The 25,424-nt window shown below is 44.6% G+C and overlaps 1 protein-coding gene across 2 annotated transcripts in view; it reads right to left on the reverse strand.

Moving 5' to 3' along the window:
• rab3gap1 (RAB3 GTPase activating protein subunit 1) overlaps positions 1-25,413 on the reverse strand; it is a 33,922-nt gene extending 8,509 nt beyond the window's left edge. For both annotated transcript variants that reach the window (XM_042084723.1, XM_042084722.1), the window contains exons 1-21: positions 25,353-25,413; positions 25,175-25,230; positions 23,338-23,413; positions 22,696-22,828; positions 21,691-21,769; positions 21,322-21,441; positions 18,303-18,468; positions 17,353-17,452; positions 16,899-16,980; positions 16,319-16,387; positions 15,376-15,449; positions 14,788-14,880; positions 14,100-14,269; positions 12,785-12,895; positions 12,156-12,328; positions 11,624-11,678; positions 10,504-10,878; positions 5,422-5,559; positions 2,363-2,590; positions 579-675; positions 220-323 (exon numbers count right to left, since the gene is read on the reverse strand). In XM_042084723.1, coding sequence (XP_041940657.1) covers positions 220-323; positions 579-675; positions 2,363-2,590; positions 5,422-5,559; positions 10,504-10,878; positions 11,624-11,678; positions 12,156-12,328; positions 12,785-12,895; positions 14,100-14,269; positions 14,788-14,880; positions 15,376-15,449; positions 16,319-16,387; positions 16,899-16,980; positions 17,353-17,452; positions 18,303-18,468; positions 21,322-21,441; positions 21,691-21,769; positions 22,696-22,828; positions 23,338-23,413; positions 25,175-25,230; positions 25,353-25,373 — 2,520 coding nt within the window. In that variant the 5' untranslated portion in view covers positions 25,374-25,413. The remainder of the gene's footprint in view (positions 1-219; positions 324-578; positions 676-2,362; positions 2,591-5,421; positions 5,560-10,503; positions 10,879-11,623; positions 11,679-12,155; positions 12,329-12,784; positions 12,896-14,099; positions 14,270-14,787; positions 14,881-15,375; positions 15,450-16,318; positions 16,388-16,898; positions 16,981-17,352; positions 17,453-18,302; positions 18,469-21,321; positions 21,442-21,690; positions 21,770-22,695; positions 22,829-23,337; positions 23,414-25,174; positions 25,231-25,352) is intronic.
• Between the last annotated feature and the right edge of the window lie 11 nt (positions 25,414-25,424).

The raw sequence follows: 25,424 nt of genomic DNA on the forward strand, positions 1-25,424 counted from the left end.
GGACATTTCAAACACAGGGGGGAGAGAGAGAGAGAGCACATGGCCTGAAACAAATGACAGAGAGCATATGGAATGGAGGAAGAGAAAGAGCACATGGCCTGAAACAAATGACAGAGAGCATATGGAATGGAGGAGGAGAAAGTGGGCAGAGAGGGAGAGAGAGCAAAAGAAAGAGAGAGAGGGTGATGGAGAGGGATAGATAGAGAAAGAAACACTCACCTCAACCTTCTTGTAGTCAGGGCTGGGGTGGCGCAGAAGCTTGCTGGCATGGGAGATCATCTGCTGCATGGCCTTACGCACCGACAAGATGTCCTCCTTGGCCTCTGTGTTTGGGAAGGGCAGCGAGCGGGAGTGGGCAGGAGAGAGGACGAGAGGCAGAGCAAAACAGACAGAGGGAGAACGTGTGTGAGAGAGAGAGTAAGAGGAGAGTGTGTGAGAGGAGAGAACGACAGAAAGAGTGGACAAAACACCATTTCAGCTTTTCAACAGCTCTTCAACATGCACTACTCATTCTCACATGCATACGGTCTCTCTCTCTCTCTCTCTCTCTCGTACTGTCTCTTCCTACACGACCTCACCTTCCTCCTTGACCTTGAGCACGGCGGCATGCAGCAGGCAGGGGAGCAGGTGCCTCGTGAGGTCAGCTGGTTTCTGCACCGCCAGGTAGTGTAGCACCTATAGGAAGCAGAGAGTGGCAGGGGTCACACATAACAACAGCATCTGGGTGTGCTAGTGCTAGTGTGTGTGTGTGCTAGTGTGTGTGTGTATGTGTGTGTGTGTGTTTTGGGTAGTGTAGTGTGTACATGGTGACAGAAGAGGCTTTTCCTTTGGTGGCTTTTGTGGGTCAAGAGTCTCTCCAGAGTAGCGAGAGAGTGTGTGTGTGTGTGTGTGTGTGTGTGTGTGTGTGTGTGTGTGTGTGTGTGTGTGTGTGTGTGTGTGTATACTCTGCGCATCTGTGGAAACCAGGCAGAGTTGAGCTGAAGCACTGGTGCTTTTGTGTGGATGACAACAGAGGAAAAGCACTTCTTCAGCAACCCGTCTTTTTTCCCTCCGCTCCAAGTGCCTCTTCACGACGCGCCACACCATTGAGCACGTTTGGCACCCGAAATGTAATCAACCGAATCCCCCTGCGTTTACTCAGCCATATTTACAGTGTGATAATTCTGTTTCCAGGCCGGAAAGTTTAAGGTTGCTCTCACTTTCTCTTTCCTTCTTCTTTTTATTGTTTTTTTTTTTTTATATTCTAAACTGATGTCCCCAATAACATACAAGCCTTTAGGCTCTCTGGCATAAGGCACAAATTCTCCCTCCACAGCAAGGTGACCTCCTTGTGGCTGTGATCTTGACTGCAATCAGAGGACTGGAAAAATATGAGCGCCTCAGTCATCTCCGAGGACAACTCGCAGGAGGTCGGAGGAGGAGGGGAGGAAAAATGGAAAAAGGGAGGGGTGAGTTGGGGAAAAAAATAAATTAAAATCAGCAAATTAATTCAGACTAAATCCTGCACCTGGAGTTTCCCCCAGCTGAGCCCAGGAGGATGCTGAAGGACGTCGGAGATGACGACCTTCAAGCTGGGCAAGGTTCCCCCGAACCGTTCCTCGAGTCCCGCGCGACGCAACGCCGCGGACCCCTGACAGGGAGACGTTATGCTCTAACCCACTTTCTTCGACACGCGTGCACACGCGCTCTCCTGATTGGATGATGGCTGGGTCCACATTCATGCAAAGCTCGGTGACCGCTACCTGCATTTCACCTCTGCCATCTCAAGTTACAGCACACACCCCACCTCCCCCACAACCTACCCCCTTTTTCTTTTTTTTTTTTTAAAGCACCCTTTTTTGACACTAGATATGCAGGCATGTCCTTAGCTAAATTTGTTTTGAAAGCGTTCAACAGGGTGTCCGAAAGTGACACTCCGGAGACGCGGCTGTCCTTCCCTCCCTCCTCCGCTGCTGTTTTCAGGGGAGAGACGATGAGGCAATGCAGTGCAAGGCTTCCAACAAGGAGCGGAAACGGCTGAAATGAACAATGCTGAGAGCTAATGTTTGGGTTAGTCATAAACAGAATGCAAGGCAGTGCAAAGATAGGCAGTGAGTCAGTGAGTCTTCGCAATATCGGTATGGGAAAACTGGAATTATTTCAGAAAAATCTAAATAAAACTAAAGAACGTTATTTTGTCTTTTGTCTAAAAGAGACATATATAAGACATAAATTGTTAAACAATGTTGGAGACATTTTGTAAACCTGTGAGCGAGACTATGCTTTCATAATATTTGAGGCAGAAATATATAACATTCCTTTAAAAAAAAGATACACATTACAAGGAGTTATTGCGTACAGCATCATATCCAAAAACTCAAACCTTCTCGGCCTCCTTGGTGTCGTCGAAGAGGCGTCGTTGCCTGCGCACGGGTGTAGCCTTGGCCGTCTCCCAGGCCTCCACCCACATGTTGCCCGGGATCTTCATGCGGGCACTGAGGTCGCCCTTGACTACCGTCTGGCCGGCCTCGTTCGTCGCCTCCTCCTCCACGTAGTCGCGGGGCGAGTACCACCGCACAAAGTCCTCCAGGTGGCAGCCGGGGTTCGCCGCCTACCAGTACGGAAGAGGCCCAGAGGTCAAAGGTCAAATCGAAGAGAGCAGAGGTTAAACGGTGGCGGTGACCGATGGCTAGAGGACTAGAAGATGACAGTATGAGGTCTTGTGGATGGCTCCAGGGAGTGAATGGAGAGTGAATGAAGTGCACACATAGCGGGGCTCAGGTCTCTTAGTGGCGTGCCGGTGACAGCGCATGAATCACCCAAACTGTGAGCAATGAGCACGGTGAGGGTGTCAGCCACCGTGCTCCAAATGAACTAGCTGACGAATCTCCGACACACACGCACACACGCACGCACGCACACACACACTCTCAGCTCCCAGCGTGACCTTTTCTGTCTGTCTGCTGAAGGCGCGCACACTCTTACGGCCAATAATTACCAGGGTGGAGGAGAACAAGACATAATGATCTGAAGTTTTACTAAAGTGAGCCGCTCTCGTGTAATGTGTTTACCAGGAGAAGGGGAAAGGGAAGAGGGACAAGGAAGTAGAAAGGGGTGAGGGGGCGGGACAGATGCAGGTGTTGAAATCAGGCCTTGCTCGCTCACACACTTCCCCTTACACTCACACAGACATGGATACTACCCTCTCGCTTGTTTTTTATCGGGAGGAAGGTATTGAGAAGGGCTTGGAAGAGGAGGGGGCGAGTAGGTGTGTGGGTGATGTGGTGGTGGAAGTGGTGGTGGTGGTGGAGGAGAGGGCACTGTCATATCTATAAGCCATACCATTCATCATAACCAAGACTCACTGGCTTCTCTACCCAGAGGGACATGGTAATTAAAGCCAAAATGCCAAATGATGCTTGGCTAAGCACAATTACAGGCCTTCCTCCTGTCTAAATATAGAGGCCATTCTCAGCTAAGGGGGCCATTTACTGCAGACTCCTGCCTACTCCGAGCGCCGCAGTTTTGCCGAGGAAGGGTAGATGGGGCGGCACGCCCGGGCAAGGAAACTGGAGCATTTTGTGGGGCAGTCGAAACGAGCTCATCATCACAGGAGAAAAGAGAAAAGAGAAGAAAAAGAAAAAGAAAAGAAAGGAAGAGAATAGAAGAGAAGAGACGAGGAAATAAAGTCGCACGGCTAAAGAGCTTCGAACTCACTAGTGGCGACAGTAAATGCCATTAGCTAAAATTAAGGGGTGCGGCAGAAAGACTGTGTGATTAGCGCATAATGCGGTGAGGGGGTCCTCCTATCTTCTCTGATGCACGAGAAGCCCTGAGCACCCACCAACGGCATAACAAAAGCAGATCATTTAGCGCCATTAGAAAGAGAGAAAGAGAGGGAGAGAGAGAGGGGCTAGAAGAAGAGACTGGATAAAGGGCCTCCAAAAGTTAATAAGCCTCTAAAAATGAAATGAACCGTCACTTCAGTTGCTTGCTGTCGCCTCCCATTCTATACCCATACATCTATTAGTTTCTCCCCAACCACCAAATCAATTAGGACGCGGGCGCATGTGTAGATACTCAGAAGCTTTGAGGCTGGGGCTTTTTCCACCTCTGGGCAAAGAACAAAGAGATTCTTCAGAGGAAGGTCTTAATGACCAAACAAGACACGAAATCTCTTCTGGTAACTTAAAAGGCATGTGGTCACCGCAGATATGCTATTTTTTCCCTCTCCCATTGCACTTTAAATAATTGCCTGAACCAGGATGATGAGCAAAATCATTACCATAAATGTTCTTTTAAATCTTAGTGTGTTAGCCCAGTCTGAGTCCTTGTGTAATTGTAATGGACAGTCCAGCTCGTTCTATCTAATTACATGTCATTTAACCTGAACCATCTTCTCTGACAAATAACACAAAAAATACAGGTGAGTTGGCCCTTACTAAAAAAGAAGAAAGAGGAAAAACAAGTCTTCCATCTCAGTCTTCCTTTTCAAAGTAAGCACTCAGTGATTTGCTTACACAGACGCTTTCTGGCTGCACCTGCGTTCTGGGATTCTGCAACTGGGCCACTGGCTGAATGGCCCACAGAACAGTCACATTCCTAAAAATAACACTGGCATGATGGGTACGGGAAGGTAAATGAGCCGTGTCAACTGACTCTATGGCTACCATAAAGATATACCACAGGGCATTACGGCATGCTGATTTGTTAAGTGGCACACTTACTGTAACGTTACAAATTGGAAGCGAAGCCCTTCACCCGTTTTATCCATTTGAAGGTAGCTACTTTGACTGTCTCTATGACCTTTCCTATTGTACTGCTCCTGTAGAACCACTAACCATCTTCTTTGGCTGAGCAGGGCAAGGTTAGGTCATTTTCTCCTTTCTATCATCGTGCTCAAGAGCATCCAAAAAAGGCATACTTCAGTGATCGCAGTGAATAATAAGCCGCACTATAAAAAACAGCTCGCTCCACAGCTCCACATCTCCCAACAAATGTAGTGAGCCTGCATCATTCTCCAGTGACACAATCAGGCGCGTCAGACAGGCCACCACTGTCACCCTGTGCACAATGCCACCTTAACCACACCGCTGCTCAGAAAGAGCCCAATTACTATTTCGAAATGTGGTGTAGCACCACTGACCTCGACACTCTTGAGCAAACAGTGCGGAGCTGAGCCTTAGACCAACCATTTTCAAGCTCAATACTCGACTTATTCTTTAAATCAGTTACTCAATTCTATGCGCATGTGTATAGTAATTCTATGCATTATTTTCTATTGTTTAATGCTTTAGCAAATTGTTCGTAGAGATCAGTTCAAATGTATAGTGTGCGAATTGATACATGCTATTGACATTTTTCATTTAATGCAAGATCTGGTGCTCTGCAGATGGTAAGGACTGTTAAGGATGTTAAGGAGATGTTTGGAGGGTCCCCCACCTTGAAGGACTCCATGTCAGAGAGCAGACAAGCGCTCTGCATACGGGCACGGAGGTGGGCTCCCTCCGCCGACGTGCCCAGTTTGGCCAACACCTCCGACTGCTCCTCCAGAGTGTCCTCAGTCATGGGCGCAGGCTCCTGCAGATAGGTTGAGAACATGGAGAGAGAGAGAGAGAGAGAGAGAGAGAGAGAGAGAGAGAGAGAGAGAGAGAGAGAGAGAGAGAGAGAGAGAGAGAGAGATGGAGGGATAGATAGAAAGAAATAAAGAAAGAGAGAGATGGAGGGAGAGAGAAAGTAGAGGGATGGAAAGAGACAGAGAGAGATGGAGGGAGAGAGGGAGGGATAGTAAGAAAGAGAGAGACAGAGAGAGAGAGATAGAGGGAGGGATAGAGAGAATATGCATGAGAGAGAGAGAGGAAGGGGGTAGAGAGAATAATTATTATGCATAACATTATGCAAGAGAGATGGACAGGTAAAGATAAAGGATCGGACAGAAGAGAGAGGGATGAGGAGGGTTAGATAATAAATGAAGAGATAAAGAGAGAGAGGGAGAGAGAGAGAAGACAGAAAGAGAGAGAGACAGCAAGAGTGAAGGCAGAAAAAACAAGACAGAGAGACAGTTTCCTTTGGGCTTAGAGCGACTTTAAATGCAGACAGATGTCATCGTGGTAAAGGCAAGTCAAACAGGTGTTGGGGTTGGACCATGCACATCCTCCTGTCTGTTAAGCAGCAGGCCTCCCCATTCATTTAGCTTGTCTCCAGAGGAGCTCATCCAACCTCACCCCCTACCTCCTGAACAGCCAAACATGCCTAGTTACCCTCCTATGACGGAGCCTGTCATCCACAAAGCCGCTCTAATGTGGCTGAGCCTAGCAAGCTCCAGGCTCAACTCTTTTAGATTATTCTCTCCATCACGAGGCGTCTGCTGCGGTTTAATGACTGTTCAGATGACCCGAGATAGAAGAACATTATGCTCAAATGTAAAATGGAGTGTAATGGAAATGGATCTTTTTTTTGCTTTGTCTTTTGTGCAACTGCACCATACGCATGAAGTAAAACAATAGAATAGTTTGACTGTGACATTCTATCGAGACAAGCTGTTGTCATGGTAAAACAGCAATAGAGCCAAGTCTGCCAGCAAGGATTTAGCTCGGATTAAATGTCAAAACAATCAGTTTTGTTTTTCACTCATCTTTGCACTTCACATTTCTTCTTTTTTCTTTATTTGTTTCATACGAGTGGTACAGCGCTAGAGTGTTCTTAGCACACCGTCGCCTTGCGTTCAGTCCAATGGCTGAGACAAAAGCCGATCCTGCTGTTTGTGCCAGGCAGGCTATGCAGCATCTCCTGTGGCTGTAACCAGCTGGATGTAGACAGGTTAGGAAAATGTCTACAGAAAGTGTGGGGAATAGACCGTAGCCTTGCTTTATAGTGAACAATAATGACTAGTTGTGCCTGTCAGAGAAAGGGGTCTCTACTTTCATGCCATTTCTGAATTCCATTACTGATTGTTCTCTTCTCTGAGCGCACTGAAATTCAGACAATGGTTTAAATGTTTCAAGGCGACATCTACTGATATAAAAAAATAAAAAATAAGTGCATGTAAAAATCACCGCAAGTCAACGGACCCTTTCGCAAAACTCTTCAGGGGGGTTGGGTGTTAGGGGGTTTGGCGGGGGGTGGGGGTATAAATAGGCCAGACAAGCCTGGAGAAACACCACCTCATCAGGAGACTAATTAAAAGCCGAGAAAGTGAGACTCCAATGCCGGTCGCCTCATTAGACATGAAGTGGCGCCAACGTGCATCTAAAACACCCACATCACCGTGCCATAACACTTCTGTCACACTCACACACACACACACACACATACACACACACAAACCACCAGCACCCACAAACAACACATAAACATAAATGCGCAGTCACTCACACACACACACAGCACAAACACATTAGACATACGTACACTTATTTACACACACACACAACCAGCACAACAACACATAGACATCTATACTCACACACACACACACACACACAATTTACAGTTGAGAGATGTCAGGACTACATGTGCAGACAGACCAGTGACAGGTCCCCCACCTGAAACCTGTGACGATCAGACAACAAGCAGCAGTGGCAGATGTTCACAGCGCCCAAAACAGCTAAATAGAGAGGCGGGGAGAGAAAGCGAGAGAGCAAGAGAGATGGAGGGATAAAGCATAACGGAACAAATGGATGTGTGGTGGATTAAGAAGCTTGCAACAGTGCCAGACACAAACAAGTCTACAATAAGAGATGGGGCCATCTGAAGGACCACGGACACTTAATAGACCATTAACACCAGAAAGAAAGAAAGAAAGAAAGAAAGAAAGAAAGAAAGAAAGAAAGAAAGAAAGAAAGAAAGAAAGAAAGAAAGAAAGAAAGAAAGAAAGAAAGAAAGAAAGAAAGAAAGAAAGAAAGAAAGAAAGAAAGAAAGAAAGAACATGATGGACATGGAAATGATGGCCGCCGGATGCAGTTGATGTTAATGGTGAGGGCATAAATGCTGACTGCCTACATTTTGATTTCATTTTACATGACTCCCAATGCCACTCCCCATACGTAGACGTGAGGCCCATGGGGTCAGGGGGCCCTGAAGCCCAAGCTTTTGCATGGAATCATTGCCTCAATATCAACAAATCAGGATGTAGGCTATGAATCTGATTGAATGTAGTATTGACCATCCCCAAAATGCACCAGAATACAGGAAATCACATCAAACAAATTAAAAAAAATTCTGGGGGAGGACCCCCAAACCCCCCCTCCCACATATACGACAATTATTGGGAGGCCCTTAAAGGAGAATTCCAGTGTGATATTGACCTAAAGTGTATTGAAACATGATACCGAGTGTGAACCTATGTCTCATAGCCCATCTCGGCTTGTCCCCTGCACTCCAAAATCTGGCGCTAGTTAGCCGATGCTACCAACAGCTTTTTCAATAGTGGTGCTTCGGCATCGGGCTAGCCATGCAAATAAATCACTGTTTTACACCCATTTACGAGGCTCAATGTATCTCCACACTTCATTGGTAGACTTCCGAGGGCCCTGACATTTAAAACGAGACATTGAGAACTTGTCAAAGCACTGGTAGTTTACTTACAAGACGATTTATACAGACAGTATCTTCACGAAGTTTAGCGTTTGCAGCCATCTTGAATTTAGTCACGATAAATAATTCAGTGGAAATGCATGGATTCCAGTTTCTTCCAGTAGCAGCAACTGGAATCCATGCATTTCCACTGAATTATTTTTGGAATCTGATCCCTTATCATACCTGTTCATTCTTACTCGACACTCGACTTATCGTGACTAAATCCAAGACGGCTGCAAACGCTAAACTTCGTGAAGATACTGTCTGTATAAATCGTCTTGTCAAGCCGGACAAGCCGAGATGGGCTATGAGACATACGTTCACACTCGGTATCATGTTTCAATACACTTTAGGTCAATATCACACCGGAATTCTCCTTTAACACATCTGGGCCCAGGGGCCCGAAAGTTCATAATCCGCCCATGCACCCCCCCATATGTAGACGTGATGCACCCCCCCATACATAGTCGTGATGCACTTCCCCATACGTAGATGTGATGCACCCCGCCCCATACGTGGTCATGATGCGCACCCCCCCCCCCCATACGTAGTCATGATGTACCCCCCCCATACGTGGTCATGATGCTCGCTCTTCTACCCTTTGGTGCATTGGCTCGGGCTCGGTCCTGTCCTCAGCATCTCCGGGATTATTGATGAAAAACCATGCTTTCATTATGCAGAGGGGTCAGTCGTTAGCCTTCATTAGCCCTAACAACACAGGGCGCCTGTATAATTGATGAGGTGGAGGTGGATGTGCCCACGTACACTAACACACACACCGTCACTCAGACAGCTGGGGCGAAAAGGCGAGAGGCACAGTCCAAACCCCCGCGATCGATACCAGGTGTCCTTGTGCGCATGAAACGATGGGGGCTTGTTGTGGGGCTGCAGTGGTGTCGTCTGGGCCGGTTGTTGTTGTTGTTGTTGTTGTTGTTGTTGTTGTTGTTGCAGCACATGATAAAGTAGGATTAGCCTCAGAAGTATGCACTTTGCTCTGAATTTGTTTCCACTGCCAACAAACCTCTGGCGCAGAAGAGGCCTCCAAAGGTTTAGGACTGATCAAAGGACATTATTTATGATAAATGAACGCAGAAGCAAGCAGTCTAACAATATGGTGTTCACACCACACAAAATATAATTCGTATCAATCTGGACTACCAGCCTTGTCCTAATTCAAATATTCATGCTCTGTAAAAAGGTTATCGCTTCAGTGCTCCTCTACACAGGCTCTAACTAAGTAGTGTTAATTGTTGGCGGGGGAGAGGATAGAGAGCTAGGCGGTGCCAAATGCATTCTAAATTGAGTTCTTGCCTGCATCCAAACTCTGCCGCAGTGATAAAATACAAAGTTGTTAATGATGTAGCCTGATGTTGGGCAGTGAGAGGTTGGTAGACTAATTCCTTTCAGTTTTTGAAGACATTTTCTAATATACATTACATTGGCCTTTGAGGCTGAACACCAGATTTTCTGCATCAATTGATGCATCAATAATTTAGCAAAAAGAAAACTCTGGTAGTGTTGCTACCATTCTCAGAATAACGATTAAAAGAAAAAGTATGCAGCAATTTGCAACAGCTTTAGACCAAAAGGTTACAGGGATACAGGGAATAAAAGTCTTAGCTCCTTGTGAAATGCAGGTATATGCTTTCTTTTTGTCAATTGTTTTTAAATCACTTTAATTTGTGATTGGATTTGTATGAAAAGTGATATTGATAAAGTTTGATTGATGAACTGATTGATTGATCAATAGATGGATTGACAGATTGATAAACTGATAACTGGATTGACAAATTGATAGATTAATGAATTGATTGATTGATGTATTGATTAACTTATTGATTATTTGATGTATTGATTAACTTATTGATTGATTAATGTATTGCTTGATTGATTGATTGAAGTATTGATTGACCGATGTATTGATAGATTGATAGATCAATAGAGTACCTGCGTGACTGGGATGTACAGGGGCTCGTCTGAGTTGAGCAGGGTGAGGTTCCCGTGGGGCTGCAGACGGCCCTCTGGCTTGGCCTTGCCGGTCTCCTTGGCCCCATCGGCAGGCGTCTCTTTCAGCTCCTCTGTGTCGCTCAGACACTCGAAGAACTCGTCCTCGCTGTCGCTCCACGACTCCCATGATTTGCCGGGCGACACCTCGGCCGCTGCCGCCGCCGCCCCACCGGGAGACAGGCTGCTGGAGCTCTCCGTCGGCAGGCGCCCGTTCTCCGGGCCCGACACCTTCCGCTCCCGGGGACCCTCGGGGGAAACGCCCTTCTGGCGGCTGTCGTCTCGGGCCCTCTTGCGTTCGATGCAGCAGTTCAGCATCTAGGGGGACGTGTAGAACACTGCTCGTTAGATCTTTTCACTTTCACAAGGGTGGAGTAGGCCATGCATACAACATGCATCTAACTACTGCATGCCAATGTGGGTGAGAGACAGATAGAGAGAGAGAGAGAAACAGAGAGAGGGAGAAACAGACAGAGAGAGAGAAACAGAGACAGACAGATAGAGAGAGAATAAAGAGAGAGAGAGGAGAGAGAGAGAAACAGAGACAGAGAGAATAAAGAGAGGAAAGGAGAGAATGAGAGAAGTGCTCCAGTTAAGCACTCCAGTTGATGACCAAACGGCTTGGGAAAGCTGATTGCTGATTGCAGTTAAACACATCTGCATCCCATTACAATACACACACACACACACACACACTGTTTCCGTCGCCTTCTCTTTGCCTTTATTAGTCATTTTCATCTTCATAGAGATGCAGTGTGGATAAGGACGCACCAAAACAAACCCAAATGGCAACCCAAGACGCAGGACACATGAGATGGCTTTTTCAGCTGAAGCTCTGGGTCGGCCAAAAGAATGCTAAAGATGCAATACCAACCTTAATGAGGCACTCAGTGCTCTCATTAATCACATTCCCCAAACCTCAACAAAATAAGTGCAAGCAAATGAAACAAGCGCTCACAACCACTACAACTTTAAAGGTACACTTCCTCATTCCTACAGGACACATCACATCACCCGACATACCTTGAACATGAACTAAGTGTGATATGAGGGCAGTGGTCACCTGTAGCTTCTGATGGAGGAGACAGCACCTGAGGTCCGGAGTCCCACTGGCCAGACTGAAAGAGAGGACCGCAGGAGAACATGAGTACAGGCTGCCAACACCTTTGAAGATTATGTCTTTTGGGACTTTTTTGAGTGTACAGTGGGGATGCAACAGGAGGCGCGAGAGAGCGAGAGAGAGAGAGAGAGAGAGAGAGAGAGAGAGAGAGAGAGAGAGAGAGAGAGAGAGAGAGAGAGAGAGAGAGAGAGAGAGAGAGAGAGAGAGAGAGAGAGAGAGAGAGAGAGAGAGAGAGAGAGAGAGAGAGAGAGAGAGGTAGAGTGAGGTCGAGAGACGACTTCACGCCGGAGCCAGACATGGGCACCAGGCCCAGATGGGATGTGGGAAGGTAATGCCGCCACTATGCTGCGCTTTCCCCCCAGGAGTCAAACAACTTTAACGGCCAATGGACTTTGCCATACTGTGTGTGCGTCTCTTATGTGTCCATCATTTCGAGGTATTCGGAGTGGCTGTTTTAAGAGAGGGTTGCCGTTACCCGTAGACGAGGTAGTTGTTCTCCCAGCGGTAGCGCATCTCCAGCACAAACTCCTGCCAGAGGTGAGCCACCGCACGCACGCCCCCGTGGTAGAAGTTCACCATGCAGATGCACAGGGCCAGACGATGCGTCAGACTGTCTGAGGGCGCAGACTTGAACTGGTTGAATAAGTTCTGAGAGGGGGAAAGGAGAGGAGAGGAGAGGACTGAACTGAAAAGGCCTAGACTTAAAGATCTTATAATGCTAAACTGAAATAATCTTACAATTTTAAATATTTACACTGTTCAATTATTCTTACAGAAAATGAAGGAGGAGGGGAAGGGAAAAAATGGGCATTTTTATACCTCAGCACCTACATTTGTAGTTAACTGTCAGATTTCCTTAAGTAGCTTTCTGGGGAGCTGAATTTTACTGAGCAATTAGTACAAAAATCCATCTGCCATAATCTCCTTATGTTAAATTCAAGCCTGGACTATACTGTGAATTCTAATGACAATTCAGCTGCAATGCCATCTTAAGCCTAAAGCTATAAATGCTGAAATATCTGCATATGCAATGACAAAAGTGATTTCTCATAAGCTGTGGGTTGCAGTGACAGTTTGTTTGGGGGATAAGCGATTTGCATGTACATAGTCATCCGGCTCCATCTCCTGCTCTGCTTTCCTGTCAGGGTTCCCCTGTTTGGCCTTGGCCGCGATTGCATCAGCAGGCTTGTCTGTTGCTGCATCTGGGAACAGATACTGACACACAAACAAACAGAAACACAAACAGTGTAAACACCAGAACGTGTTGCCTAGTAATGGAGACTCTGGAGACTGTGTGTCACTCTGTCTAGGCTGTTTTCGATCTCTAATTTGTATCTTATTTCTTAATTCTTAACTTATTTACACATTTTCCATATGTTTTGTGTGTGGTTTTCTTTAATTATTTAATTTTGCATATTGCCAACTAAGTTACCCCACTGAGAACATAAACAACTGCTCTGGGCTTCAGAGCTAAAATAGCACATCTGGTGATGTAATAGTCTACTGCTCTGCTGCTCAAGACTAAATCCAACTTTAACTGTCTAGCTTCCTCCTTCCATTGTGGAAGCTGTTCTGCTCAGCTGTCGGACGACTGGACATATTCCTCCTGCTCCTGATCGTTGCGGCGGCTGACCGGACGGTTGACAGACCGACTAACGAGTGGACAGACGTGTTGGGTGGCTGTATGCTATCAGTGGGGCATCTCCTGTGACAGTCTGCTCTGCCTTGACTGCAGACAGACAGAGTCGCAGAGTTTTTGTCATGACGAGCCTACAATGTTTACCGAGTGCATATTCACCGCCGCTGTCAATCTCAGCTTTGGCACTGTCCACCTCTGCAGTCTAGGGAAGCTCCACCTACGTCAGTGCACCGAGGTTCTAGATGTCAATTGACGTTGAAATGGAAGTGTCACTCCTACCAACAACAACACTACTGCTGTTGCTGCTCTCCTTCCTTTCTGAGTTTGTCTGCCTCATTACCAGCCTACTGCAGAAGCCAGCCAAGACACTCACTTTCCTACAGACCGCCCTATGGTCAATCGCCAAGACACTCACCTTCCTACAGACTGGTCCAATGGTGAATAACCAAGACACTGACCTTTCTACAGACTGGCCCTATGGTCAATACTGTCATGTGATTTCCCCCCCCAACTGTTATATCAGTTTTCATAGTTACTTATATATGTATAGCAACCTTGGGTGTCATGAAAGGCACTTTTTAAGTTAAATGTAGTATCGATATTATTATAAAAGCCTACTACTGCAACAATAACTAGCAAGGCTCTCATTTTTTACCAGATCTCCTACTTGGCCTTCTGGGCCCTCAAAGACAGTATTTGCAGCCAGCTTCATGTCATTTCAGTGTGTAATCATCACGCTAATTCCTAACAATGGGTCTGTGTTTGTTTGTTTTCTCTCACCAGCAGGATGGAGTTGAGGACGTCGTTGTTGAGGGGTGACTCGTCAACACGCCTGTGGCGACGAATGCGCTTGCGAGCACTGTGCACCATGTTGGACACGGAGAGCTTGGACATGGGCACAGTCGTGGGCTCGGTCAGTTTGGACAGCGCGTGGCTTATGTCTGCGTTTTCTGACAAGGAAACACACAAACAAACAAACACACACACACACACACACACGAGGTGCATGGAGTTCTGTCTTCAACAGTGATACAGGCTAAACAAATACAGACCCACAATGATATTCATAAATCAGATTCAGAGACTCAAAAAGAGGACTGCACCATAGACAATCTTTGAGAAGAACGACATTAAACATTTAGTGATGAAAAAAGGACCTAGTGATTATTTAAATGATGAAAACAAACACCTAGGGGGCATGACCATGTTCGTTTTTTATCACGGCAATTCTCCCCCTCCCGTTCTGTCAAATTGTCGCTCGCCTGCTGTGTTGCAACCACCTTGCATATCACTGATATTATTCAGTGGTGGTAATCGCATTAAAATATGCGACATGTTTGGCGGAGAGCACTAAGCTGATGATTCAGTGTGTATTGCAGCCCATGACTCAGAGTGAGCGTCTCGAGTAAATGCGCACACACACACACACACACACACACACAGGGAACGGGTTGATCTGATGCGTTACCTTTGCTCTCCTCCTCCCCGGCACTTCTACCCAGCAGTTCCTCAGTAGACTCCTTCAGCTGGCACAGCTTATAGAACTCCAGCAGGAACTCACCTAGCAACAGAGCAACATGGCACAGTACCTCAGCTCATTTCATTTAGGAACATTCAAGGTTTATGCATATAGTCAAACCAGAGACACAATCTACCTAAAGTAATTATCAAGTCTAGTGTCATCATCCTCATCATCCTCATCATAATCATCCTTAATCCCCCTCTCTGCCATCAACCACACAAACTTCAACTCTATTGTCCTCATCATCATCATCATCATCATCATCAAATCTACTATTAGTAGCCAATGACGTTATGGGTTGGGGCCATTTGCTTGCTTGTTTGTTAATCAGCAGAATAACGTACAGACTACTAGGCCGTGTTCATAAAACTTGGCGGAGGAGTGTAGCATGGAGTCAATGAAGACCCATACATAATGTTTTTGAGTGGATCCAGAACAAGATAGCAGATACAGCTATTTATTTTCATCTTTTAACCTGCAAGATACAACTTCCTCGGAGTGCCCTTCCAGTTAGATGGGTGTGAAGTTTCTTACCCAGCAAGCATTGGGGGTTATCCGCCTTGCGTACTCTCACGGACCAATGAGGAGCCTGAAGAGGATCCAAGTCACTGAGAAGAAACATGCACACAACACGCAAACCATTTTTACTCAACTGAACCACCATGTTGACAAAGTAGACAAAATAGTTAGGAAAAAAAGTTGTCAGCTAGGAAAAAAAATTGGACACAAAAATGCGTTAAGTAGCTATCATCGTCTTAATTAAAAGACCTTTAGATACAACTCCCTTCGTGTGTCAATTCCAATTAATATCTATTTCAACTAGGACTGCAGCCAAAGACAAGAAATAAATAGCATGCAGCTGGGATTGGGGCTGTGATTGCCAGTGTTGGTGCGGAATATATAAATACCACCATCAACCCTCTCAACTGCTCTCTCATCTGCTGCCCATACAAGGTTCCCTTTACATTATCTCCACTTCCTGGCCCTACTTGTTTCTCTACTTTAGTTGTTAAAAAGTGAAAAAATATGTCCGACACTCTTGAAAATAGAAACATTCTCTAGCATCAGCAAGCACGCTGGGTGCAGATGGGAGAGAGAAACTTGTGAAAGAGCACCGATGTGAAAAGAAAAAAAAAGGGGAGGGGGGCAGATAACCGAGCCTGGTGTCACAAGACACAGATGTGGAAAGCAATTTACTGTGAATTAATTTCATCCCTCTCTCATTTTTTTCTTCACACAGCCTAACTTTGATGTCAAGTGTTCGAACAGTGTTGTTAAAGCCAGCAAGGTGTACAGTAGCAGGAGAGCAATTTAACATTAAGTAGATCATTCCTCACTCGTCAGTCACTTTGGATGAAAACATCTTCTAAATGAGTAAAGGAATACATGTAACTGTAAGTGTACATGTACATGAAACCTCCCAGACTCCAGTAAAGAGAAGAGAGGGAGGCCTTCATACACATGGTCATGTACTCACGAATACACATCGTTATCCACCACAATCCCCTCTGTCAAATGTGGCCAAGTGGTTGCAAGGTGGAGCTCACTGGAAAGGACACAGGGAAGACATCAAATACTTTAACTGAGAATATTCATATCAAGGACAATCAATGCAATAGAACATTTTTTAATCTAAGGGCAAGTGCAAATACAATTTGATGGACTCTGATTGGCTGCGTTTTATCATTCACAAAATTGCTCTGAAAGTGATCCCCAACAATATCATTCTTCTTGTCGTTATCGTTTATGTGTGGACATTGTCCTTCATATTAGCTGGGACGATACTTTTTGCTGTTATCGTTATAGTTGTCGTTCTTGGTGTGAATGACCCTTAAGACTCCTGATAGTTTTTACACCTCAGCATCGATAAAGTACATACAGACACAAGTCACGTGTTTCATCAATATTTCTGTAGTTCCTGGGGAAATGTCATTCTACAAAGTGGAGGGAGAGAGGACGGGAGGAGGGAAGAAAGAGAGAGCGATAGAGAGAAAAAGAGAGCGAGTGAGAGAGCAAGAGAGATAGAGAGCGAGAAAGAGAAAGAGAAAAAGTCAAACCTGATTGGATCCTCACAGGCCCCAAAAGGCAGCTTTCCAAACTCCACTCCACCCACCTCTCCAGCAAGGAGAGCATCGAAGTCTGCCATGAGAGCAACAGAACCATCTTACAACATATCTATACAGCCTACCGCTGTACTGCTCGTCTTTACGACACACACATGCATTAGAAAAATCTTCACACAATAGTTAATAATTGGAGAATCTAATTGGCAGTAAGATTTTCATTGTATCGTTCATCATAACACTTTTATTTTCGTTCGCCAATTATTGGAGTCAATGATTTCTGTTCAAGGAATTAACTGCTGTTGCAAAGAAGTCTAACAACAGCAAACAACAGCAGCTGAGCTTGCGTGCAGCTGCGGCCATGAGCAAGGCGGTTCCTAACCCTACCCAACTCTCCCCACCAGCACCACCACCCCGCCCATCACCAGTACCATCACTCACTACTCACCAGGGGGCTGCTGTGGCCAGGAGTACTGCTGCCAGTCCTGAAGGATGTAGGTGAAGCGGATGGCAATGTTAATGGGTGGCAGCGGCGTCAGAGGGCAGCCCTGGTGGGTATAGGAGAAGGTGAAAGGGACAAAACAAAAAGAGAGAGAGAGAGAGAGAGAGAGAGAGAGAGAGAGAGAGAGAGAGAGAGAGAGAGAGAGAGAGAGAGAGAGAGAGAGAGAGAGAGAGAGAGAGAGAGAGAGAGAGAGAGAGAGAGGAGGACAAACGTAAACAGTCTCTCTTTTGTTCGTTGGTAACGAGCTGAATGTGAAACGACACAGACAATCCGTTCAGAAAGCCTTGGTGGTTACACGAATAATGCACAACCTGCCTGCCAGGGTTAAATTAATTTAATATGTGCCTTTGTGGTTTTGTAATATTGTTTGAAACAAGACTGAGCATCTTTTGAATGTTAATAATATTCAAGAAGGGGCTCCACCCTTTAACCTGGGGACTCTATTAGCTCTCTCTGAGCGATGCCCTGCAGGTACATATGACCCGGCTCTTCCCGGAGCCACCCCCACCCCCCAGCAGATTCACGGCCCCTCTTTTGCGGTCTGCCATCTTGCGACAGCCCAGCGGTGTGACAGATGAGGGCAGTCTCGGGGTGGTGCGGCTGAGCCCAAACCCAGCACCTTTGGCTCACAGCTACTCATATGTGAACAGCATACCATTTATCAAGCTGAGGACACCTCCAGCTACTGAGTTTTTGGGTGGGAGGCTTGTGAACTCTTTCTTAGGTGCTACATTCAGGTGAATAAACCAACAGTGATGGATTATTCCTGCGACAGAGGGGTGTATATGTCTCAATTTTTATCCATGACCTAGGTGGGGAGGAGTCTAGCATAAATCTCCAGCACAAAAGAAATGCATGTTAAGCTTACACAGTGTCCAGACAGTGATTTGTCTTACAATTTTGGATTTGAAGATGTCCAGGAGTCCGGCGAGATGGTTGTACTGGCTGGGGACCTTGCGAAGGTGGACCATCTCGAAGTCGGTGCGCACACCCGAGCCCTGGCATTCACCGGTGTACATGCGCCGCCATTTCTGCTGGATCTGCACGAACACCGGCACCTGGCTGGAGACAAAAGGACACGCCCGGTGAACAGGTCTACAGTCTGATGTGTTAAACCTGAGGACGATAGTGGCCGCAGCATCCTAACATTGACCAATGTGTGCAAGAGAATCATGTCATCAAGAACTGGTCAAGGCCACTGTAACTCATTTCACAAACTGAGATTTGATGACTGCAATTCAAAGGCAGAATTGAGGGTTGCGTCTCTCTGTGCTTATGTAGCCCAACACTGCCACCTGGTGGCAACCTTACAGTGGTAGCTTTGAAAAAAATGGTTATCATTGGTGTGCATTTCCAGTACAAACCTTTATTTCTGCATTATGTATACCATTTTCTCTAGACACCTTCCACTGAAATCAACTGCAGACATGCTTCTGATCCAACATCCACTACACCTAAAACGAGCATAGATCGTGATTGCCTCTAAAACTCAGGCCCTCCAAGAGCATCTACATATTACAGTCAGGTGGGGTTATATAGTCTGCAGGAAGCTATGAGTCATTAACATAACAATACAGGCAATAGTTTTTTGTTTTTTTTGACACCAACAAAAATAAATGTTTCTAGACTTGCAATAAGCACATGAGGATACATAACTGCTATATAACTGCAATTCTGTTCATCAATAGCTTTACCTATTTTATTGTATTGTTATGCATTACTGTATATTATATGCAAAACTAACAGCAATTGCCTACAATAAGGATACAGAACAAATAATATCTGGTATGCACCTTTAAAACAGTTTATATTTCCATATTATAGCAGTCAGCCTATAAACATCCTTTTTGTCAAATAAATTAAGACCCTTTGGCTGTTTGGAAAGTTTTAAATCAGGCGTCATGTACTCAGAATGGCTGCACAGATGTTCAGCCCGATCCCACCTGCGTGGCCCAAGGACATCGGCTGACACACAGGGGCACGTTGCCAGGGCGATGCTTTCATCTTCTGCCTCAGTTGCTAAGTGAAATGTCACAACCTATTGAAAGCATGTTGCTTTGGAAGCCAGCAGGCTCGACCACAAAAACCTCAAAAACATTGTGAAACCAGGCTTACACTGGGTTTTTATACTAGTATTTGACTCCCACTGTCACAGACAGACAGACAGACAGACAATCACAGACATAAAAACCACCCAGCACTGTGTCCCCAACCAACTCGGTCTTCCTCCCCCAGTGAGCTCAACTACTTTCATGCTCACTTTGACCAGGGTAAAAAGGTCATCCTTAAGCCAAATACACCACCCGATGAGCAGATTCTCCCACTCTCGATCTCAGACGTATGCTCCACCTGTACAAGGTCAATGAACAGCAGCTGGCCCTAATAAATATACCTGGCCAGGTGCTTCATATGTTGCACAGACTGAACCACCTACATTTTTCAATATATTATTATAAATAATAATAATAATAATAATAATAAATATTATTATAAATATAAACATACCATATATCATCATAGCATATAACTGTCAAATGTACACATGCTGTACAATACATGCAGCCTTATATTTGCATTCTATATCCTTTAAGTGTCCTTCAAGGACACCAAGGGGAATAGTGAAACTCCCCTTATCTAAGCTGCCGAAAGGATGCCAGCCAAACTTGTAATGAATGGTTCTGGGGCGGGTTTCCAAGAAGCTTCTATAATTTCAGAGCTTTGTTAATCTTTCGTTATTGATATACCAGCCAGGTTCATTCCCACTAAGCTCATTAATAGTCTCAGATCATTCCTTCTGGGACGTTGTTTATCAGTTGACAAACCATGTTTCTTTGACGTCCTCCTCCTCCTCCGCTTCTAATTAAAAATCCTTAATTTAAGGGATAAAAACATAATCAAACGGAAGACAAGCACACACAGCAATCGCTGCAGAGGAATTAACAATGAACCACATGCTGAACATCACATCTGCAATAAACAACCCTTGCAAGGTCTCCCCTTGTCACCACGCATTTGTTATTTGAAACCCATTAATACAGGGTTATGACGCACAAGAGATCTAGGCTTTCCGATTCTGAGATATGCATGATAATCTAAAAACAGCCTCCGAAACACTTTCCAGTGAATTTAAGCAAGTCTTTAACTATACAGACTAGTGGGTAGTTCATGTTGACATGACAAGAGATAGAGGCTTCAGCATTCAGAAATGACGTAAGATGTGGTTTTGTTTGAGGATGTTAGATATGGTTTTGTTTGAACAAGGTACAGTAGGACTAGAGGCAAAAAAAAATAATGTTTTCTCATGATGAGTTTATACTGCCACATAACACATGATAGCTATAATTGCATCTTGGCTTGTTGATAGACTTCAAACTTTGTCCCATCGTTCAAATTAGGGCCCAACCACTTTATCACATTAACACTATCATTTTGACCACTTAGTTGTTAATTTAGTCAACTGACCAAAGCATTTTATTAGCTGCAATCTACATTAAGATGTAGACCTGACATGCACCACTTCAGAAGACATTGTGGGTGTGTGCGTTACGGAAGGCAGCTGCCTGCTGCCTCACTGCCTTCAACTGTCTAACGAGTCACTTGTCAAGGCATCAAGATAGTAGCTATGAACTTTCTTTTAGACGGTGTAGCAGGATAACAACACAGAAACGCTATTGCCAGGCTACCGACAGCTGACCTAATCAGTAAGAGATGAAGCAGAGACATTCTAAAGAATCTTTGATTGAAGTCAGCACACGCTGGCAAAATTCGGCAAAACAAAGGCATCTTAGCAGGCAGCATTTTATAGAAATATTTGATTCGGATATGCCTGGCTGCCACCTAATGCTATCTTAGAAAGCAGGATTTTGTTTTCAGTTTCAGACATAGTCATTATGATAATTGCACCATGCTGCTTACCAGCCCGTGTTCGCCAGTGCGATGGATACTGAGCTGAGGAGCAGATTACACTTGGACTCACTGATAATCGCCTCGCAGTTTGCCCCGGGAGAGATGGTCACAAACTCACGCATACCGTACCTGGAGACAAACACAAACATAAACAAATGATGTTACCTCATGCCCAATTCATCATTCAACAGATTCAGGACTGACCTGATGTGCTCTGTCTTTGCCCCACATTATAAAAGACTGTTTGGGTATGGACACTGAAATGTTACACTGTTTATCAAAGTTGACCTCCACCCCCCAGCTATGACCCCTAGAAAAAGGTTACGGGTTTGTATCAGTTTAAATCAAGTCAGTTTGGGCTCATAGTGGAGTTCGCACCATCGGACGAGGCAGTGGGCTCTGGGAGGGAAGTCATTGTTCATGCAAAGCAGGTCCTGCATGGCCGCAGGGTATGCATCTGTGAGGAAAACAACGGAGGACAGATCAAGGACCGACCTACAAGTTCAGCACTGTCTTCTGGAAGGAATGCATTACTTATCTACATTAATATTTACATATCTTAAAACAGTCAAAAGACAAACGTGCAGATAAACATTTACGATCGTACAATCAAACGTCCATGCACTTCCATGCAGTCATATACTCATTCAGAAAGAAAGAAAAACACATAAACAATGCTTCACCACAAATAACTGACATTTAGCAACACAGAAAAAATCCTGATAGTGTGAAATATTAACACGATCTATTAACATATTCCACAATCCCAAGGCAAAATCCAAAGCTGACCCTTATCAGTAAGTTCTAGTTTCAAGCAACCACATGAGTCTTATTGAGGCAAATAATCAAAAACGACTTTTTCCAACTTGAAGGAGGTAATCAGACTGTCAGCCAGAAAATATACTACTCACCACGGAAAATGTGGGATGGATAAGCTTATTAGCTTATTACCTTGTCTAAACACTGACTGACTTCTCATAAGTAATCGAATGTGTACAGTAGCTGATCTTTCCTCCATATAGCAACTGACAAAAAGCATGCTTAGATTTTATCTGATCGATGACACCATGTTCATGCCCAATGCATTTACTTGCTTTCCTAAATAAACCCTTTTGCTTTCTCCTCACACAATATGCATCTCTATTAAAAAAAAACTACAACTGTACTGTACTGCAGTATACTTCTATAAGTGCTGACCAAAAATACAGTATTTCTTCTCAAAATGTACCCTTATCACTAGACTTGTTCACCAACTATCCTATAACTGAGCATTATTCAATAGCATTATACATCTGACTGCCACTCTAATGTTGCCAGTTACCCAATCACTCATCATGATGTGGGTAACTGTTCTCATGATTGTGCTTTCGTGAACTGCTATACCTTCCTCCGTCTCCTCTTTGCCCTCATTTTCCGGAGTCTCCTGCTTAAGATAATTGTGTGCGATGGAGAATTTGAAATCGGCAAAGTTGATCTCCTGACTCTTCTCCTCCCATGTGCCGCTCGTGTAATCTCCCTGGAGACAAGTGACACAGAGGAATGACACAGACAGACAGTCACCATGCAAATAAATGCCTATGGTTTGATAAATATCAAACATGATCCCATGGGCATCCTTCAGAGAAATGCTACATTGTCACTTTATATTTTAGTTAGTGTGCATTATTGTGTGAGTTGTGAAGAGTAGCTGGTTAGGTTATGCAAACATGATCCTTTGTTGACATAACATCCAAATATTGACTGTATGTTAACACAGCACTCTTTCATGCAAACTCTCGATTGCAAGAAATGCTACAAAACAGGCAGGATGGACGCGCATACAGAGGGCAAAAAAGACAGACAAGTCTCAAAACATCTTTAGATTTGTTTATGTATATATCCAGGACTCTACAGACAAATGTGCAAAAGGTGCAACAAAAAGTGCAAAGTGCTGTGCAAACGTTTCAGTCCATGACATTCCTCAATGCTATAAAAACTTATCAAAAGAAGCCAATTTAAAAAAGACCCATCATCAAGTTAACCAACCTTTTCTGGGGGTTTTCCAGCAACACTCCCAATGAGTTTCCAGTCATTTAGGACTTCCTCCACTCTTGATACAAACCTTAAAATACAAAAGACCATCAGCATGCACACACAACCATCTCCAACCAAGCCTCTATTTGATGCACCAACAGGCACTTTCGAACACAGATGAAACATGACTCAACTTAAACTACTTTCCTAATCTTACCAAAAATATTTTTTTTCCAAATATATAGTAAAATAAGTATATTTACAAAAAAGTTTATTTTTCTCAGGACTGCCACAAACAGCAAATACTTACCATCATTAGATAGGATATCAGGAAAATGATGCACACAACACATAGTACAAATTCTCTATGCCTAATTACACTGGCTTGCAGATTATCCAGTAGTGCCTAGAGTCAACAATACATTGTCAACAACACAGGTACCACATTGGTGCTTAAGGAAACACATGGAAAGTGTGTTTTCAGCACAACTGTCTTTGCAATACATTTGGGGTAGCCGTGGCCGACTGGTTAGGGCTGCGTGCTTGTAACCGAAGGGTTGCCGGTTCGATCCCCCGACCAGTAGGTGGGGGAAGTGGTTGAGCACTGCTCTCCCATGCCCACATCCACGGCTGAAGTGCCCTTGAGCAAGGCACCTAACCCCTCATTGCTCCCCGAGCGCCACTGTAGCAGGCAGTTCACTGCTCTGGGTTAGTGTGTTCACCTCACTGTGTGCTGTGTGTGTTTCACTTATTCACGGATTGGGATAAATGCAGAGACCAAATTTCCCTCACGGGATCAAAAGTAGTGATGGGCAAATGAAGCTTTGGTGAACCACTAAACCACAGCAGTGTGAAGCTAGCAACACTAATGAAAAAATCCAATATGGCTGCCACACATAGATTTTTGCAAAATAAAAGTCCTTACCCAAACCAGTATATGTAACCAAAATTATTGGTTTGCTAAGGACTTTTATGTTGAAAAATGTATGTGTGACGGCCATCTTTTTGCTTTTCAGCTAGTGTCGCTAGGTTCACACTGCTGTGGTTCAGTGGTTCACCAAAGCATCATCATCATTTGCCCATCACTAATCAAAAGAGTATACTTAAAAAAAATATTTCACAGTGTCTTGGGGAGAACTACAAGCTCTTTGCCAGCCACATATTTGAACAGCTGCAAAGGATCACTCAGGAACACACAACAACAAAAATATCTGACACGACAATACTGATATCTGTTCTGTCAACTATGCAGACACCACAGTCTGACGTACCCATGCGTTTGTAACAAGCCTGAAATGCTGGCCTATAAAGACAGGCTCAGACTAGACAACATTATTACAGTACACCTCGTCGAACAGCTGTCTAGGTACTTAACTATATCAATGTTATGTGGAATTTAGCTAATTGCTAGCTCACTGAAAAGATTGCTAGAAAGATTGCTGACTAGCTTGTTGTTATTGGTTAACGTTAGATCAATGTAGAAATACTTAGTGACATCCTGTTAACTTGTTGTTACTAACGATCCAAGCCAACTGCTTGCCCATAAGCAAATTGACAGTTCTTATAAAACGATAGAAAACCACGGACAGTCGCAGCATATCGTTCAAGAACGAACCGTTTTATTTATCCCAGATTAACGTTAGCAGTTGGACTTTCCACATGACGGTCTAGTAAAACCGTAGCCTTAAAGCTGCAAGTAACGTTATTTTGGTAAACTACAAATGTATAGTACAACTAATGTGCTTGTCTATCAAACAATGTTATCTATGCAGCCAGCCAGAGTATGATAACTGTAACAAGTTAGCAAACGATTGCTGGTTAGCTCAACAATTTTCTCCACCTATCTTACCTCTCCCACTCCGATGCGGTGGTGAAGTCCGTGATCTCAAACACTTCCGACTCGGGCTGCAATGACGAAAGAATTGAGTTTTAATCATATATTTAAACTGACATCGATTGGAAGTGACATTATAAATGCATAAAGGAGAACTAGAGTAATATATCACTAGAAGAGCCACATCACTCACATCACTGTCAGCCGCCATCATGGATTCCACTGTTTACTTTCTGCCTCTACGTTGCATTGTGGGATTGATGAG

Source organism: Alosa sapidissima, chromosome 2, assembly GCF_018492685.1.
Source record: "Alosa sapidissima isolate fAloSap1 chromosome 2, fAloSap1.pri, whole genome shotgun sequence".
NCBI lineage: Eukaryota > Metazoa > Chordata > Actinopteri > Clupeiformes > Clupeidae > Alosa > Alosa sapidissima.